The following is a 21059-nucleotide window of genomic DNA, read 5'->3' as shown; positions in this document are numbered from 1 at the left end:
CGTATGGCAACTAAACAGAGACTGTAAGGCTATAAGCCCCGCCGTGATGCGCCGATAAGCGGTATAAGGTATAAATAAAAACGCCGCGCTGTGAATATGAATGAATGCGCAACAAATTTACGTCATTTACCCATCGTTTCATACGGGTGAATAAGGGAAAAGTTTCTGGATGAGTCAATTAGTTGCTGTTCTTACCACTAGTTTACTTTAAACTATCTATTTAAAATGAAATAAGTATGGTACATACTTATTTCATTTTAAATATATAATAAGTATAATAAAATTATAAAATTTATACCTTTTACATCAGTAGGTTTTCGCAGTCATATATTTTATTTTATTACTCAATGACATTGAATTTTATTTTGAATATGAAACGTAGAAGTTTTTAGAAGATAAACAATAGGTACATATACTTAATTATAATATATTGGTAAATTTATATTTTGTAATTATCATATTATATATACCTATGTGATTTATAATTCATAACCGAACAATCGCTAATTTGATTGACAAAAATATACCAATTAAATAGCACTTACTGATTATGTATATCATATGATAAAAATACCATTTTATTTATAAAACGAAGATAATATTCGATATATTTCATAAAAATAAATCTGAAACTAAAATTGTTTATTAAGGCAGCTGGCAGAGATAGCAGAAGTGCTGGTCGTGCCATGGAAGAATCCTATGTCCAGCAATATGACATGGGCAGTTAAGAGGACTACAAGAGCTAAGTGCCCTTGAGAATCGCACGCACACACTTACAAAATCGACAAAAACGGCAAGCCCGTGTACTAAGGGTTAAGCGAGGTAACGAGATTACGCCCAAATATTCTAATAGATGGCGTCAAACCGAGCGACGTAAGATCAATCATAAATCTCATAAAAAATAGATAGGACAACAGAATTATTTTTATTTCTTTCGATGTTAGTTAACAAATGATTATAAAATAAAACTGATTCAATTAAACTTACAATATTTTTATTTATATTTTGTATACAATAAAATAGACAGTTAGTTTTAACCTTTTTTTCTATTATTTATATTATTATACCACAATTAGTTCTTATACTAAATATTGAAACATACCAATTTTTAACATTTTATAAAAGTTTAATGATCTATTTATATAATAAAATCGTAAGTGTTCGAAATCTGTAGTGTAGTGACCGTGGGGTAACATATAGCGTAGTATTTGTTCGTTTTATTAATATTGGTTCATAAAGAAAAAATATATATTCAATTAAAAAAAAAAAATCTAAATATTTACTAGAAAAAAATGTTGTCAATTCGATTTGGTTGAATCATTGATGAATGAAAGGTTAATCATAATAGGTTTAATCATAAATCTCATAAAAATAGATAGGATATTAGAATTATTTGTATTGCTTTTGACTGTTATTCGAAAATGATTAAAAAATAAAACTGATTTAATTAAACTTAAAATATTTTTATTTATATTTAGTACTACAAAAAAAAACATTTAGTGTTAATTTTTTTTTTAATTTTTTTATTTAATTTCACTTGTATGTATTAATGTTATTACATATGTCCTGGAATCTTGGAATAAATATTACACCCACTTTCAGCTGAAAGTTGGCTCACATATTTAATCTCGATGACAATGCACGATTCATGAATTGCTGCTATATTCAATCCAATATGGCGGACGTTACAAAAAAATTTAAATTTATGAATTACGTACAAATGACACTTCTAAATATTCTAGTTCTCTGGTTCACAACAATTACATTTTTTTTGTTACGACTTTACTTTTTTTTATTATTATTAAAATTAGTTCATACATAACTTTAATTCTTATTATAAACAATCGATAAAATTAAACTCTTACGCAATATAAATAGCTTCCGTGTTATTGTTTTCGACTTTCTTTATTCTGTAAAAAATAAATATATGTTAGTAATTACATTTTTATTAATTATAAAATTATGTATTTAAAAAATATGTATCTTAATATGTCATAGTAGTTATAATGAAAAAAAAATGCTTCGAGTTCATGGGGATCGAATGTAGTCACTTGATCCCCATGAAAGTCAATTGATGTTTTCCTTCCTTTGACCAAATACTCTATCGTAATTATTAAGAATGGCTCGAAAAATCTGATTATGTGCGAACTGATTGCACATTTTTCTAATAGATGTTTTCAATATTCATAATTTATAAAAAAAAAAGATGTTTACTAATTAAATACTCTTACCTTTTAATATCGTTCATATGTATGTTCGGCGCTTGATTTATATAAACGTTTTTTAGTTTTCCTCACGCGTTTCACTTTATTTCCCATATTTACACAATTAAAATTTATAACAAATAATATAATAAAAAAACAAATGCCTAATTACTACTACACTATTTTAACTTGATATATTTATTTACAAGAAAGAATAAAATTTATTATAAGAAAACATGAAACAATGAATTTACAATTAAAATTACAAAAAAATATCTCGTAACGTAATGAATGATGCGGCGAAAAGATCGACACGTCTGTATAGCATTAGGCCTCGGCCGGCATTGTCTGTACACGGCGTTTACGCACACATGCGTACGCATTTTGTTCGAAAATAAGAATATCGGATTTAAAAAAAATCTATTGATTTTACTAAAAAAGTGACACCCAGGTTAAATAGTATATTGCTTGTAGAATAATCTGACAAAAAACCAGAATTATGGAACGTATATAAGTATAGTTATTATTGATTAAAAGATCTTTTTAGAGGTAACTTTGTGATTTTTTTCTATCGTACCAAATTAATTATATCATGTTTTCAAAATAACAAATACTTAGCATGTATCCTGAAGATTATCATATATTTTTTTCATTTGGTTTACTGCATTGGATCATATACTTTTTTGCATTATAAAACTTGCATTTAGCTCATGTAGTCCCCTTAATGATGATGTATATTTCTAATAGACGGTAGACTAATAATAAGTAATAAGAACAAGATTGTAGGTACATTAAGAATTTACTTAAAGCGATAAGATATAAAGAACATTTTGGTTTAGAATTGGAGTACTTTACCGTATGCCGATAAAATATGTGACATAAGCATTTGGCTATTGTCCACAAGATGTCGCTAGCAGTAGTACTTGAAATATTTATCGTATAAAGTATATTAACTAAAAATATTTAATTTTATTTTATGAATGTATCGAAAAAATTACGTCAAAAATAATGTTATAAAAAATATTATTTTGAAGATTTTTAAATATAGTTCCGTATATTCATATTTATTTTCGTTTAATAAGTTTCTGCCAGTAGGTGTATTTTTAATAAACAATAATTATGGTATTTGTGTAACATCATTAAAAAAGCACGTGTCAGACAATTTAATGTGTCAACTGTTTATATAATTAGATTACCTCAGTGCCTTTTATTAAATCTAATTTTAACTTCCGTTCAAATATGAAATACCTATGTATCTGTGAGTTTTGTGGGTTCTACCAAAAATATGGCAATAAATAGTTGCTTAATGAGTTCAAATTACCGTATATTCAACTTATATCACATACTTTTCATAAATATAAACATTTATTGTATATAAATATTTTAATACAATTTGTTTATTTGACTTATGTTATACCGTGAAGCTGTTCATATACCGTGGCGAATCAACCTCTATCTACCACGAAAGTATGATTTTGGATATAGCTAGAGAAACGCAGTTAAATAAATGTATTCGTTATTTTGAATATAGATAGGATTTCTGTTTTTACTGCTATTTCACGGCAAAACTACTGGATCAAATATGATGAAATCAAGCTAGAACCCCAAGGAAGAACAACCCGACGACTGACACGTAAAACGCGAGAGGTGCCGCAAGCGACAACTAGTATGTAATAAACACAAAAATACCTATGCCCTTAAAGATTATACAAATATTTCACATAAGATTTATCTTCTTATATAATCTTTAAGAGCATCGGCATATTTGTTATACAAGATATATTTATATAAGAATTTAGATGAGTTAAAGATAAAAACGTACCTTCAATCATACATTTAAATCTAAATAATAATAAATGAATCAGTTATATCAGTTATTTAACTTTTTTATGTAATAGACGAACGGGCAAACGGCCAACCATTCCTCACATAATACCAAGTCGCCACCGACCTTAGGAGCTACGATGTCCCTTGTGCATGGAGTTACACTGGTTTACTTGCCCTGCAAACGGGAACCTCACAATAATAAGGATTACTGTTTAGCGGTAGAATATTTGATGAGTGAGTGGAACCGGGAACGGTAGCGGTAGAATGTTTGATGAGTGTGTGAGTGGACCACCGAGTAGAATATCCAGTTTAATTAAATATCAGTTATTTAGCTTCATAATATTATAAGCAAGTATACAAATACTAAGTCCGATGATACGTACCCCTGGAGGTCTAACTTGATTTATTTTGTTACTAGTTTGAGAATGATAACCATTTTTCTTATTTGTTTCTAATTACATTAATCGAATAATTTAGGTATGCCATGTGTGCACTTATAACATATACTTTTTAAAACATTAGAACAAAATTTGAAAGTAGATTAATACAAAAGTCTAACTCCCGATTCACGTCTGTATTTCCGATTTTCGTAGATTCCAGAATGAATCTGATACATGTCGTACGTCAGAAAAATATGACAAAATAATATACGTAGTATCATTTTACAAAAATGCAAATAACAGGCTTCTTAATATTTCTTATGGCACTATTATCGCTATTATTAATGTCTGCCACATTTATAAATCATATGGTAATTTTGCCCGTCAGCTCAAATAAGACGACACACTCCACGGTTTGCCAAAATCCACTGAGATGTTTTAATTAGAGACCAATAGATTTACATAATATACTCTATTCCAACCATAAGAGGGGAAAAGCCAAATAAACAACATTTGACAGCAAATTGACGCGATATCATTGGCCGTAAGCTTGGATACCACTATGGATTTGCGAATAAATGGAGTTTTGAAAGTCGACGAAACTGTTATCGAAATGTTGGAAGTTAAATTAATGTGTATAAGTAGTAAAGTGTAATAGTGTTGCATTATAAATAAATATTAATCACAAATTCTTAGTAGTGCACAATATAGTTGAGTTATTAGCAAATCGCATGAAATACATAATTCAAAAGTTTGTTTATCTTTATTCATACTTGGAATAGGCTATACGGACATATATTCGAACAAAATACCTCCTTCGTACTTAAGGTGTACGAATGGTTTATTATCTTCTACGTAATAAATAAACGGCTATAAAAATAAAAAATAATATTTGTATAGTCCTATATGCGTTCTTAATCCATTGATACAATTATAAAAATTTTGATGAGACTAAATACTCGCAGAAAAGTATCTAGTTCAAAAATATCTAGATTTATTCTTAATATGTGTGTAATCCTTCAATGTGAACATTTTATGTATATATCCTTGCGAAACAGGATCGGGCAAACTAATATTAGAATAAAAATAAAGAAATTATATATAAATAACGATTTGAGTCTTGACAATGTTGGTTTTTACTAATAATAATTTTATCTACCTAACTATTATTTAGGTTGGCGTATTCGATGTAAGACTCCAAACTGGAATACAATACTAAGTATTGCAGTTTGGCGGTAGATTATATGTCAATTGTGTGTTACCTACCCAAAAGAATTTGCACAAAGCAAAGTAAAAACGTAGAATACGACTTATTTTAATTAAGCACAAAAAAAAGTAAAATTAATAGAGCGAATCGTAATAGCTTATATGTATTTAAATTGAACACTCGAGTCTAGAATTAAATATTTTCAGAAGCTTCCTGACATCCGCGTCGCGTGATTCATGAGATAAAAATATCTTGAGATTATCTCGAAGATTATTCTTTGAGGGTCAACCGAACGTCTTAGCCACTTCCTCGTTTCAGTCGGAGTTAGTTTTTCCGCCTTAGAAATAGTTTAATATATTTATCACTACATATTTTAAAATAAAATCCTCTACCTGCGTCTGTCTGTCTGAGCGCGGTAACCTCAAAAAACTACTGAACAGATTTACAAATGGTTTTTACCGATGGATAGAGTAATTCCTAAGGAAAGTTTTGGTCTGTATTTAATAAAGGGTTTGCGTACATTTGCAGAACCGGATTTTGGGGAGGGCAACCGTGGAATTGCTACAGGGCCTCAACAAAAGAAAAGAGGCACAATAAATATTCGAAAAAAATCCATAAAAATAAAATAAAAATTTTAATATAAATACTGTTTAAAAAAAATGAGATTGTTAAAATTAATTTGTAACAAATAGGGTCCTTCACTCCAATTTGCCTTGCAAATCGTTGATGATGGTTGAGGATATCGGAAGAAACATAATATTCTAACGTTGCTAAAGATTAAAATACTCAATGATAATGTTTAAAAATATTTGGATATATCTTGAGGCAATAAACTGAATTTATTCATTTAAATTGGCAATTTGAGTAACATCTTAATCTTTTTTTTTTATGATATCATTACCATCAATCTTTTTATTTCTTAAACGTTATAGCTTAAATGTCATCATTATAAACATTCCTGGAGTCGGAGTTTGGTAGTCATGTGGCTATTTATCAAAAGAATATAAATCTTTTAAACACCTTTTATTTTATATATTTTAATACTTAGATAATTACGTAAAAAAACCTGAATATTTGTTGGTTCTTCTCCATGAATTACGTTTTAATATTGTTAATTTACGATATTTTTTTGTGATATAGGTACGAGCAAATGGCCCACCTGGTGGTAAGTGGTCACCATCGCCCATAGACAAAGGCGCTGTAAGAAATATTAACTATTCCTTACATCACAAATGCGCCACCAAACTTGAGACCTAAGATGTTATGTCCCTCGTGCCTGTAGTTACACTGGCTCACTCACCCTTCAAACCGGAATACAACAATATTGAGTACTGCTGCTTGGCGGTAGGATATCTGATGAGTGGGTGGTACCTACGCAGACGGTTTTGCACAAGTAAAATTCCTTTAAACCCGATTTAATAGTTTGTTTTGATGTTAATATGTCTGTATAGAGAAATAGACGTAAGAAAGTGTTGTTCATACAAATTTTTTCAAGATTTATTTTATTATTACTTTTGTTTTGTCTAATCAAGATATTATACATATAAAGTAAATTAAAAACAAAAATATCCCACTCGTGACCTAAGATCACCCTCTTCTAAGAAAGAGAAGATTTGGAATGTATTCGACCGACACCGCGCTGTTCCAATACAGGTTGGTTGGTAAGGGATAAACATGTGGCAGATTTGCATGATTCACATAATAATTCACTGGTAATTTCCCGGGTGTGATACCGTAATCTTATCACTGAATTTTTATATAAAAATAAACGTATAATAAAATGCAATGATCAATTACTAAAAAATAAAAATGTTTTTTGCATTTTTTTAACAAACCTTTGCCTGAAAATGTAAAAAAAAAATAAACCACCATCATAATTTTATAAGTTTTATTTAAAAATAAATTATCGTAGTACAACTTGCACCAATAACAACAAAATTTTGGTTTGAACAATATGAAACCGTAACGTTCGCTCAAAGCATGTACCTTAACGATAGAGAATACAAAATAATCTAAGCGGTGCTGTTAACTACTTTTTAATTTAAGTGTACTCTCCACTGAAAGTTACTAACGATAATTTAATATAATTCGCTTCCTTAACGCAAGCTTAGATTTAATCTCTTACACTAGCCATAGCTCAGTGGACAGTAGACTTTGAGTTACATTAAGTTGTGGAAATCTCATTTCAATCACCCAACTCATAAAAGAGATTCGTTCATTGACATTACAACTTAGTACACACGAGAAAGAAAAATAAATCTAGAAAAAAAAAATTGCTTAAATCAATTATATCGTAAATTTTGTTGTAAGGCGAAACATTCGCCTGTTTTAATTCTAAAACTAATAATACAGACGACCACGTGACCCTTTAAGGTACGCCGTTAGTGTGGTCACCACAGATAACATATGGCTTAGCAGAGAGCAAGAAAAAACCATGGGCTTGATACGCAACGAAATGTTCTTCTAAAAATCATATTATGACATTAATTTAATATTATTACGATTTTTCGGCAATATTTTTAATGCTGGCAACCTTTGAAGACCTTTTTTTTTCAGACGCGTAAATTATGTATCGGTCTGTTAAGACAATTATTATGCCTTTAATGAGTAACTTATAAATAAACGTTTTTAAATTCTTTACAATATTGCTCAAGGTTTCCTACAGTAATTGTTGAAGCAGTTATTACCTAATAAATTTTACCTACATCATTGGCCTAAAAAACTTCGTCAATATCGTTACAAATCGTTATAAAACGCATATTAAATAACCTTTCACACGTGACACAAGATTTTAAATACTTATACTTGTCCATACAATTTATTGTTTTTTTTTTCTAAAAATTTTCATCAAATTATCTTAAATCTTTGTAGTTTAAACTAACAACTTATAATACGAAATTATAGTAAAATTTGAGTATTACATTTTCGAAAGGTCGTCGGAGATTGTTTTTTTTTTTTTTAATAATTATAATTCATTTGTTTCGTCAATTCAGGCTACAACTCGCTACGAATACAAATTAAAATTATCCATGAAATAATTCAAATTAATGGAAATTAATTGTATTCAAAGTCGGATCCTTAAAACACGATAAATATAATTGTTTAAAATTGTATAATTGACTGTACCAGAAACCGTCGTTTCTTTAATTATTGCCATTGTATAAAGACGCTATTTCGGAATCGTATCTACTTCTATATTCACTTCATGATTCTGTTCCTAATGAAAATTTGTTATAGACTTACAATTATTTTATATAATAATACAAATTTTATATATATTCTCATCGTGAAAACAATTTTGGCGGGACTGTACTTCTTGACAAGCAATGTAAGCTTTTATAGAAAAGTGACTTAGATATTACAAGCTTAACGCTACTAAAAGACATATTCTCGACCAATCAAAATCATAGTCGTTTTTTTTTTTATTGTAAACAATTACATAATATTCACTCGGATACTCTTAAAATAATTTCAAGATGTTTCTAATATCTAAAAGAAATGTCGAATTGTTTAAAAATTTTACTAACCAACAAGTAGGTAGCGTAAATTAAGAATCACTTAAACGACATACTTTCATTAATTAACATACAACTATGCGAGTTTATCATCCTTCGGATGACTATGAAGTAATCTTTTTTTTTTAATCGACACGGACTTTACTTTTGTCATGAACAATATCATTTAACAGAACGAGCTATTGTTATTCAAGTTTATTGTACATGTCGTCGATTTGTGGTTTGAAGTAGTTCCTGATCTCCGGTCGCTTTGCCTTCATCGTTGGAGTCAGGAGACCGTTCTGCACTGAGAACGGGTCGGGATGTAGGTATATATCCTTTACCTGGAAAAATAATTACTATTATTGTCTATCACAATTCCTACTCCAAGCTTCCGAAACGCAAAACGCTCATTGCGTCATCACCCGCAACAACCGATCACCATTGAATTTAGTCAATTTAATTTTGATCTGCGTTTATGAAACTGAAAATTACTGTGAATAACCTACATATACAATTGCAGATATCAAAGTACCTTGCCTATTAACCTGTAAGAATAAACGATGGCCCAGTGGTTAGAACGCGTGCATCTTAACCGATGATTACGGGTTCAAACCTGCCTGGGTTTCAGCGCCACTGAATTTTTATGTACTTAATTTGTGTTTATAATTCATATCGTGCTCGGCGGTGAAGGAAAACATCGTGAGGAAACCTGAATGTGTCTAATTTCAACGAAATGATGCCACATGTGAATCCACCAACCCGCATTTTAGCAGCGTGGTGGTATATGCTCCTAACCTTCTCCTCTCCAAAGGGAGAGGAGGCCTCAGCCCAGCAATGGGAAATTTACAGGCTGCTACTGTGATCGAGAAACGTCCATATTTGTTGATCCGTGATTTTGACATATTTTTAAATTAGGAACGAAGTCAGCTGGCTCTTTTTTTAGAATTAATGTATATGAACTTATGAATTTCATACCGAAGCAAGATTAATTGTACTACAACAAGAAGACAAAAGATCACCAACGTATTTTTTTTGAAGTGCTCCTCTCTCGCTCCAACCCCCAGCGCGAGCCGTATTTCGGACAGACGTTTTTTTAAGTTACCACTTTTGTCGGGCGTCCCGAGACGTATGTATGTCTCTAGTCTCGAAACGTAGGCATCAATTCTAGCTTAATATTACAAAACTAGCAAGGCCCTCACCTGTTCAAAGGTTTTGAGCCCCGCGTTCCGCCCCCACTGCAGCATGTCTTCGAGGATCATTTTCTTGACGCGCTCGTCGTCGCAGAGCTTCGAGAACGTGCCCTGGATTCCGTTTTCGAGCGCCCAGCACTTCACTACGTCGACATCAGGCACGATGATCGCTACTACGCATGACTGGAAGATATACATATATATTTTTTAATTTAATTTAAAATGTTTAGTAATAAAATATTTAGACTAAAAACTTTTTGCAACAAGATTGACCTTCTGACAGAACAGCTCCATTTTGGGCTGCGTTGAATAGAGCCTATATGTTGAAGGAATACATTTCCAACTGTCTTGATGGTATGTGGACACTAGTTACGCCAAATACCAAAGCAGTATTTGGTCAGAATGACATAAAACCCTCACGATGTTTTCCCTTAACGTCAGAACATCACAACAAGGAACAATTATGAGGAAAAAAATTACGAAAAAACTTGAAATATTTCGGTGTTACTGCCTCGACTTAAATATGTGATCTTTGAATGATATATGCGTGTCCTTTCCGCAAGGTGGTCTCAGTTTAAAAATCATAGAATGTACATAATAACACGAGAAGTAATACTTCTGAGTTGTAGTTGATGGTAGAATTTTCTGCAAGCCCGCCTGGGTAGGTACCGCCCACTCATTATATACAATATTCTATCGCCAAACAGCAATCCCAATATTGGTAGCGCATGGTGAATATGTCTTAGAGCGCCAATGTCTAGGGGGGTTGGTGCCCACTTAACATCAGGTGTCCTTTTTCCTAATCCGCCTACCTCAATAATAAAAAAAAATACGTTAAACAAATCATTCCTCACCTTTAAAGATTCACCGTGCACGAAAACTTGTTCAACGTATTGACTTCTAATATAAATGTTTTCTATTTTTTCAGGAACTATATATTCGCCTTGTGACAGCTTGAAAATGTGTTTTCTTCTGTCGATAATTTTCAACGTACCGTTCTGAAAGTAATAAACCATTTATGTTATTAGACACAATATAAATTTTTACATCATATTTGGTATGTTTTTTTCCTTTTAGCATCTAATTATAATCAATAAATAAATATTGGACAACATCACATACATTACTCTGATCCCAATGTAAGTATCTAAAGCACTTGTGTTATGGAAAATCATAAACAACGACGGTACCACAAACACCCAGACCCAAGACAACAAAGAAAACAAATGAACTTTTTCTACAGCGACTCGGCTGGGAATCGAACCCGGGTCCTCGGAGTGGAGTACCCATGAAAACCGGTGTCACACTACTCGACCACGGAGGTTGTCGTCAATGTGTGTATTGATTATATTAAAATTGATCAATTTTAAAATTTTAGTTAACCAAGTTTTTTTTTAAATTTTTAATTTTAAAACTTAATTATTAATATCTATGAATATAGCAAGCGATTTGAATATTAATACGGTAACTTGTGCGTTATTCGCAGTCATTACCTTTAAAATATTAGATCTGATGTAGCTGTTCGAGTACATAATCGTAAATCACGTCGATTACTATTAAGTATTACATTGTAAGACATTTAGAAATATTGTGGGCGACATCGCGTTAATACATGACTCGAGACCAAGCCTGCCAATTGCAGCAAGGAACTCCGCGTACGAAGCTGTCTCTTTCTACACATTATATTCGATGTGCATATTACATTAAATAATAAATGACAAGGAATAAAATTGTTATTAAAACCCGTGCGAATTAAAACAATAACAAAAATTAAATTTAAGTAACTGATAAAGTACGAGAGAAAGAAATGGAATGGTCGCCTAGAGGGGGTATAACGTTTTTTACTTACGTGACGATCTTTGCTAGTTCACTCTATTATAAACGCCGTAAAAGGACTTAGTTCTAAAAAGGATGCAAACGTAATGGAATTGTTTTGATAAGTAAAAGTGAGTTTAATGATGACGATCGATATATTTACCGCAAGCCCTAAAGCTTGCATGTAACGCTGTATGCTGTTGACGTGATGTATGACGGTCATAAAATATAGCGCGAGGTAATAAATTATGAAAAAAATTATGTTAGACAGTGGTCGTTGATATTGCACTTACAGGTAGCCACTTTCCAACATCTCCCGTGTGGTGCCAACCGTCCTGGTCGATGACCTGTCGCGTCTTGTCGGGCTCCTTGAAGTACCCTTTGAACACGTTGGCCCCCTGCACACACACCTCACCTTGTCCCTGCGCCGCGTAGTACTCCATCTCGGGAACATCCACTAGCTGTATGAAATCAATTTATATTTGAGAAAACAATTATACTACAAGACTCCATACAATTCTTATATCTATTTGTAATATTAATATACATCACTATCATAATAATTTAATGTTATCAAGAAATCCTGGGTTCAATCCAATATAAAGTTATTGGTTTCATAATGTTTTCAGTAGCAGATTAGAGTTGGTCATGTGCCTGAACTCTATCCGCCACTACGGCTTAACCGGGATTTGCTGTCCCATCGAATTATGAGAGCAAGGGAATAGAGAATGCTTGCGTTTAAGCCCTTGTGCGTTATAGTAATATCCTGTGCATTTAGATAAACCATCTTAAGAATGACCACCATAATTATGCTGCACCCTTAATTGGTAAGGAAAGGATATCATCAACATCACATCGATTTAGTTTCATAGACATACCGCATACGAAATAGAAAAATAATACGTCGCAAGTACCTTCACTTTACAACAAGCGACGGGAGGCCCGACGTGTTCCGGCACGTGGTCACCCTGAACAGTCAAAGTCACCGGCGCAGTGCACTCAGTCTGACCGTAGCCCTCCACGATCTGTGAATAATTCAGACATTCGCGAAATATTAAACTGCACCCACTACATAAATGTCACACGCGTACAAAAAATCCAAAATATTCTTCTAATTGTATATTAATTAGCTCATTTTTTAATATTGTTAATTTCAAGTCCATCGTATGATCAATTTATGGGTAAACATCCATATTTCTGTAATCGTGATTGAAGTATAACATTCCTCATATCGACTAACAATAATATTTATGAAGCTCACCTTCCAAATCGTATCAGTCCAAAATAAACACAAATCATCATCAATCCGCGTAACGCGGGATATTTTATGGAATAACAAACGAGAGGGAATGCGAGAATCTTTAGTGATTTATACGCAGGAAATAGACCACGGTCACATATTCGATATAAAACATTAAATAACAAACCAATGTCTCGTTTTAAGAATTAAGTCATAATTTGATATGAGGAGCTTTATCAATGTTCAGTTCAGATAATATGCGTGTTTATAGTTATGTAAGACTAAAACATCTGGATAAAAATTAAACTGAAATGGTAGCTTCGATGTAAATTCTATAGTACTTCACGAGAGGATTCTTAAATGATTACTACTTTACGGTAAACCCAGTAGTAGTACAGAAAAAAATAGTGTTATAAATGTAAAGGTTTTATTTGTTTGATGGAATTCGTTAATTACTAAATCTACCTTACAAATTATTAAAACGATAAACAGCTACTTATTATTAAAACTTAACATCAATCTAACTTTATGCACTTTGTAAAAAATATTTAATGTATGTTAAGAAATGGATTCATATGAAACTCTTAGTCCGAAAGATTAATTCCGAAATGCAGATCAATAAACCTAAATTCCGCGATTTCGTGACATGTTCTACTTATACACCCATTTACCTTTATATAACGATTTAAGTTGCCAAGTTGTTACTAATATAAATACTTAGTCTTGTCGGAATTCTGACATAATGCCACTTAAATCAACATAATATGGTATTTCTAATATTGATATTATTAACTTTATCAACACAATACTCTATAAAAATAATTGGTCCTAGCATGGAACCTTGCGAAACACCTCTATTAAATTAGATCTATTTTATATATGTTAGAGTCACTCAACTAATAAAAGTTTCAAAGGAAGTATTCTCGTTCGTTACACACGGTTTGAAAATAAACACTGAAACCATTGATTTTTATTTCATTGAATAATTCTGAAGCTATAGCGGCTACTAAAAACTGAAAGTATAAACAGACACAGTGGCCATAAATAAAGAGGCGACCGACCAGACAGCCGAGCGCGCAGCGGGCGAACGTGAGCACGTTCCCGGCGAGCGGCGCGGAGCCCACCACGACGATGCGCAGGCGCCCGCCCATGCCCTCGCGCACCTTGCGGAACACCAGCTTGTCCCAGACGGAGTCGCCGCGGATTATGCCCCTGTAAACGAGAAGGATATGTAATCAAATGCCTGATCGAACAGTTTACTATACTGACAATTATAAAAACAATCGACATTACATGTTGAGAAAGACACAAAACAGCCTTCCTTACTTGTACATTTTGTTTTAACTAATATTAACGTTTACATTTTCATAGATAGCTAGTTGTATGTAATTATCAAAAGCCTATCAAAAATATATAAAATCTTTATGTCATTATACGCTTAGATATACCAAACAAGAGCAAGAATCATTTTTCCTCCCTTTTTGAATATATTTTAATTAAATACTTTTGTCTTTAAACGAACAAATCAAATAAATTAATTTTATACTAACATTCGATAATAAGAAGCGTGGAGCTAATACCTGTTGACTTTCGGGCAGGAAAAATATAATTGTATTTAACTGACCTAGCTTTGTATCGCCTACGTTGTAAAAGAATAACTACTGAGTTTCTTGTCGGTTCTTCTCGGTATCTACATAATCTACATTCTAATCCGGTGGTGGCTTTACATTCAATACAATTATTAAAAATAGCAATTCAAAAGTGTTTGTCAAAATAATTGATGTAATCATTAAAATATATTTAGATTTTTGATTATTTACCTTTTGAGTTCAGATTCCTTCGCAGATAATGCCATATTAAACAGTAACTTCTTTATCTTTGAGTTTGATATTTCACTCTGCGCTTTATCATATAATCGGTTGAGCAGTCTCGGTACGGCTGGCATCATGGTCGGTTTTAGGGCAGTTAGGTCCTCACCTAGTCTTCTAATATCGCCATTGTAAAACCCGACGGCTCCTCCTACCATATAGAGAGCATTCTGGAAACATCAATGTTAATTGTTACTTTCATTAAAGGGTATAAATATATATTTTTTTATGATATCGGTAGGCGGACGAGCAAATAGGTCACCTGATGGTAAGTGGTCATTAACGCCCATAGACAATGGCGCTGTAAGGTAGGGCTTTGTGCAACAAAGCCCTACCACCAAGTAAATATTTTTCGTAATATTACCAGATAATTATTGAAATTTTTAATACCAATTATTATAGTAAATATTTATAGAATCTCATTGCTTCTTAGAACGCTATTAATGATTCATTTATTTAATGAAATGTAAACAGACGATAGGCGTTACATGAATAGCGCATTAATTAACAATTATTTAGTATTTTGGAATTTAGCTACATCCGGATTAATTTGCGTTTGCATGTGGGTAGGTGAAATATGTAAAGGAATCCAAACTTTAATTTAAGTCTGAATGTTTTGCATATCGTATTTGCGATTACATTTACATATCATCGCTATTAAATAAAATTTATCTTTAAAATATTTTAAACTTTTACTTTCCAATACATTAATTTTTTTTTATCAGGAAATATTAATCTTAAAGACGCGCGTAAATACAGTTGGTGAGGTATTCTCTCAATAAAAAACTTAAAACGATTTAATTTGAAAATAATTAAAACAATTTGTTTTCGTAATTTCTTACGGACTTCCTCCAAAACGTCGTGTGATATCGTTTATGAAGGGCACTTGAGCCAGTGTAATTAAACACAAAATGGACATAATTACTTGGAATTGGCAAAGAATTGCAAACGCAATGAATGGGAACGCAAATAAAAGGTTCTTTCGGTGCCAACGTTTATATGCAGAGGTAATCACTTATCAATAAACAACGTGTCAGGTCAAATCAATTATGATCTGTCAATAAAATAAATGTCAAACGGTAACAGCCCATAAATAGCCTCTACCGGGTAACTCAGACGAGAATATCCTTCTGTTGAGAAGAAGATTTTGAGCTCATTCTACTTATATTGTGGAATTCTACTAAATTCTTCCATGGATTCCCTTTATTGCCGAGAACCAGATGAATAATAATAATTATAAATTAAGCAAGTAAAATGTTAATGATAGCGTATTTCAACTGACGATCTTTTTGCTAATATCGACGATTTCACCATGTAAACTTAGCTGAGAACACTTGTAGACGTGAGATCAATTGTACGTACCTCGCAACACCGCTCAAGCATATGCGCAAGAGGTAGGAAAGAGATCATAACGTCGTGCTTCGTAGGACGATGTTCCCCGAGCTGCATGATCACACTGCACATGGACGCTACCACGTTCTCGTGAGTCAGCATCACACCCTTCGGCATACCAGTCGTGCCCGACGTATAGCAAATTGTGCAGAGATTTTCTGGTTTTGGTGGCTAAAAACGTAAAAAAAATAGATGTTACAAATGAACTGTTAACGTTCTGAATTATTATAATAGCAAATTTCTCAAAAGTAACTGTAAATCTATTAAATATGATTGAAATAGATCAATTCATTAACATAACTAGATATATTAAAAGGATCCGTTAGTTAATAAAATTGAATATTTCTTAAAAATATACGTATAGTGCGCTTTTAAAATACTACTTTGAATATTAAAATGATACAAAAAAACGCACGACGTTTGCAGAGATTTTATATTATTAAAAAAAAAACAAATTAAGAAAAAAAGGCTTAATTATTATAATATTCCCACACACTTACAACACAAGGATGATCTTTATGAGCTCCTTGAATCTCGACATCGCTGAACTTAACAATTTCCACACCTCGGCTTTTTGCCCTTTGGTGTGTCGACGGAGAGACTTCCTTTATCGTGATCAGCTTACGTAAGCACCGCGGTGATTGGTCGAGTAAGAGATTGGCTTTCTTATCGTCTTCACATACAACTACGGTCATTTCCGCTGAAATTTGTATAATTCAAATTATGACACGTTCTTTTAGTAGAAAGATACTAGGCGAAGAGGACAGTTTGTCAAATAACTTACTTTGATTAATAATGAAGGCACATGCGTTAGCTCCTAAAGTATCGTATAAAGGTACTATAACCATTGAATAACAGTAGGCAGCTTGTTCAGCCATGATCCATTCTGGGCAGTTTTGGGCGTATATACCTAGAACAAATAAAGTAATGTGATTTTTTCATGTTTTTAAGCTATTACGTATATCTTGTACTGGCTCAAACGAGTCAGTTGTCTTGTCATAAGTATATTAGTGAAGTCACACACCTACGAAGGTTCCCTGGCCTGGGGTGAGACCTTGGCATATAAGGCCTGAGCCGAAGTTTTTAGCTCGCAGCAGGGTTTCATTGTACGTTTGCCACACGTAAGGCTTATTTGGTCCCTCACGCCAACCAAGACAGTTGCCATTATCTACGGACAAAAAAAATATTTAAGTAAAATTGTACTTAATTTGTACGATCATGCAGTGACCATGAAGTTACATTTAGTAAAAAAAAAGAATATAACATTAATACATTCGACGTTGATCGCGGAATATTCCACGTACTAATAAAAAACTTCATTGCTCCGACATTTTTCATTTTTTCACTAAGGTACTTTTTAACCGCACAGTGACAGGCTTGAACAAATAAAACGCAACCTCAACCGTCCCGACAACTCCGCTAGCACAAATTACTGTTAACTGTACCTTGTGTGTGACGCAAACCAGTTTGTAAATAATGTTAACATTATTCTGTAATGCGTAGATTATCGCATTTATCGCTAACGAGCGGAAACGAAAAGGGAAATGAGGTGGGACCTAGAATTATGCCTTGAAGTACTCCCAACACAATTCTGTGTTTTAATTTGTAGAAAAATACTGTCTGATACATACATACATATATAACCAAATACATCTTCAAAAACAATTATTCATGTTTAATTAATTATTTTTATGACTTGAAATATCAAAGTTCGATTTAAATGTTTCTTTAAAAAATTATCATAAAACTAATTTAGTCCTGGCGGTTTCACGCACGTTAAATTTAGATTATATTTATGCCCGTTGCAAACTGCTTGCCATACTGGTTGACGTTTATAGTTATTGCTCTGCTATAGCCTTTCTCAATTAAATATCTAAGTGAGACAGATAACAAAGTTGTTCCTGAGATTAGTGCGGTCAACCATAAATATAATCCGGATTAATGTTATAAATATAGATGATTAATAAAATGCATTCACTTACTTGATTCTTTAACGCCTCGACGGAAAGTTTCGTAAAGTGTGCGTGTGTCCTCGTGTAGATACCGCAGAAACCGACCATTCTTCGCTTCTTTGTAGAACTTCGATACACGGACCATTTCGGGACCCTAGAAATAAAAGTAGATTTGTATTAACTTTTCGTCGCCAATAATAAAGAGGAAAATTTCACTTTGAAACTTCATTATTTTCCCATAGATTCATTATTTCTTATTGTTCGACTAAACATACCGAAGGTTTAGTTAAACAATACGGTTCATTGCTCTGAATCCCTGCAACTAACAACTAACTATACAACGATCGCTTGTAATCTTTTTAACGTTTTGTTGTGAAGATTATGCGGGTGTAACAATATATTTAAATAAATAAGAATCCAATTATTGTTGTATTTCGCGATTCTTTTATCGACGACGACAACATTTCACAATTCCATGCGAATAACGTTCCGTTAACTTAATGACGCATTTGGTCTAGTAATTTTTGTTTTTCGTCTGAAAGTGCGATCCACTTACAAATTCATATATATTATATTCATGTTACGGTTTAGTGATTGTTGTGGAGAAATGGAACCGAGAACGGGTCAAAGTCGTTTCGTGACGAATAATATAAACTTGAATATATTCAATAAAAAAAAACCTACCGCGAAACAGCAATTGAATATTGCTGTGTTCCGTTTTGAAGAAAGAGTGATCCAGTATAACTATAGGCACAACGGACATAATATCTTAATTCCGAAGTTTGGTATCGCATTAGTGTCGCATATAAGGAATGATAAATATAATATTTCTTACAAAACCTCTGACTACGGGCAGCGGTGATTACTTTCAGTTACTACATTCAGCTTGCCCACTTGCCATAAAAAAAAAAAATTCTTAGGGCTTAATTACTTCGAACACGAAGATCTTAATTAGCATGTGGTAAGTAGTAAATAATAATACGTCACGACTAAACCAGCAATGATCGGAAGAAGTTCCGCGAAACGTTTACCTCAACCTTCAGTGAAACAGTGTCGTTTATTAACCGAACTGAACGGAATTGCAGTTACGTACAAGACGAGAAGAATAGAAAAAATAAAACACTTTTAGCAGTGACTGTACAAACAACCAACGATGTTTATTTACTTATTTACTTGACAAATAATACAGTTAACGACATAAATGCAAATATATGAATCAATAAAGATCTAGCCAAATAGATAAGCTACATCTACAAGTAGCCGTAAAACAACCAAAAGTGTATCATCCGGAATAATTTAAAAAAAAAAAAATTCAAGGCAATCGAACTGATCTCCTTCGAAATCCATTTATCGAGTTATTATTTACAACGGAAAAAGTTCGCTGAAGAAAACGAAGCAAGGCTAGGTAGTTTTAGTAAACTAGAAGTGTAACACAGTTGTGTGGTTGGGTGACCGTGTGTATTTATAACATACATTGGTGACATAATACACACGTTGTCTAATATATTTTTGGATGTGCTACTATTGAAATAATTTGAGATATTTACAGCAGACTTCTGAATTATTAACGTTATTTTCAACCTTGATCTTTTTCTCAATATAAAACTATGTTTTATATCAATTAACAATGACAATTAGTGAATTCAAGAGAGCCAAGATAAATCTTTATAGCGATCGTCTATTTAGTCTATAAAGGTAAAATATGTGGAAACGAAATATTTAATCGATTTATCACACAAATAACAATCGAAGTTAAGTATTGAATAATTAACACTAAATTTAAGTTCGAAATCGCTTTGATAACTGTCAAGCCTCAAACCCCTTCAACTCTTGAGCTAAACCTACGTTACAGAAGTCACTAGGGAGTAAGCTTATATTTAACTTTAATCACTTTACCAATTATATTTTATGATAAAAGTATTGTATAAAATTCGAAATTTCCTTTCTGTATTCAGTATTTGTCAAGCAATTGAAAAAACATCATGTCATAACTTTGATAATTTGGTATATGAATCAAATGCAATCGTTGGGGTCAAAACTGTCAGGTTGCTCAAGGATACAAAAAGTTCGGATTTTTTTTACATCAAAATAGATGAATGTCACTTGTAAACGAATATCAATATTTAGTAGTTAATTCCACGCTGTATCGATACAGAAGTTTTAGTAACAGATTGTAAATTCTTATAATCTATCTTTAGAAAATCGAATCAAAAAATATTATTATTTCTCTTAATGTATTTTCTCAATCCTCCTAGATGGTTAGCCGTTTAGATTAGCTACTTTCGTCGATGAAATCGGTCAGGAGAACATTACTTATTGTTATACGGTTAAACATATTAAGTACTTAATGCAATTTAATAAATATATTTTAATTGCGGTCTTTAAATTTTTTATTCGTCTTTGTTAAGTGTTATTTTATATCTGTGGCATATTCTTAAGGTTACGTCTGGGAGTGGCAGCTGTCATGGCGCCTGAAATTATTTTTAT

The 21059-nt window shown here is 32.3% G+C and overlaps 1 protein-coding gene across 5 annotated transcripts in view; it reads right to left on the bottom strand.

The window, feature by feature from the left end:
* Window positions 1-7491: 7491 nt before the first annotated feature.
* LOC125069736 (long-chain-fatty-acid--CoA ligase 1) overlaps window positions 7492-21059 on the bottom strand; it is a 57398-nt gene continuing 43830 nt past the window's right edge. For all 5 annotated transcript variants that reach the window (XM_047679300.1, XM_047679298.1, XM_047679297.1 and 2 more), the window contains 12 exons: window positions 18603-18726; window positions 17645-17788; window positions 17405-17530; window positions 17121-17320; window positions 16591-16791; window positions 15181-15398; window positions 14422-14572; window positions 13035-13145; window positions 12414-12581; window positions 11160-11303; window positions 10315-10488; window positions 7492-9456 (listed from right to left, as the gene is read on the bottom strand). In XM_047679300.1, the coding sequence (XP_047535256.1) occupies window positions 9319-9456; window positions 10315-10488; window positions 11160-11303; window positions 12414-12581; window positions 13035-13145; window positions 14422-14572; window positions 15181-15398; window positions 16591-16791; window positions 17121-17320; window positions 17405-17530; window positions 17645-17788; window positions 18603-18726 (1899 nt within the window). In that variant the 3' untranslated portion in view covers window positions 7492-9318. The remainder of the gene's footprint in view (window positions 9457-10314; window positions 10489-11159; window positions 11304-12413; window positions 12582-13034; window positions 13146-14421; window positions 14573-15180; window positions 15399-16590; window positions 16792-17120; window positions 17321-17404; window positions 17531-17644; window positions 17789-18602; window positions 18727-21059) is intronic.

The sequence above is a fragment of the Vanessa atalanta genome, chromosome 16 (assembly GCF_905147765.1).
Source record: "Vanessa atalanta chromosome 16, ilVanAtal1.2, whole genome shotgun sequence".
In the NCBI taxonomy this organism is placed as follows: Eukaryota; Metazoa; Arthropoda; class Insecta; order Lepidoptera; family Nymphalidae; genus Vanessa; species Vanessa atalanta.
This window is presented reverse-complemented; position numbering and strand designations above follow the sequence as displayed.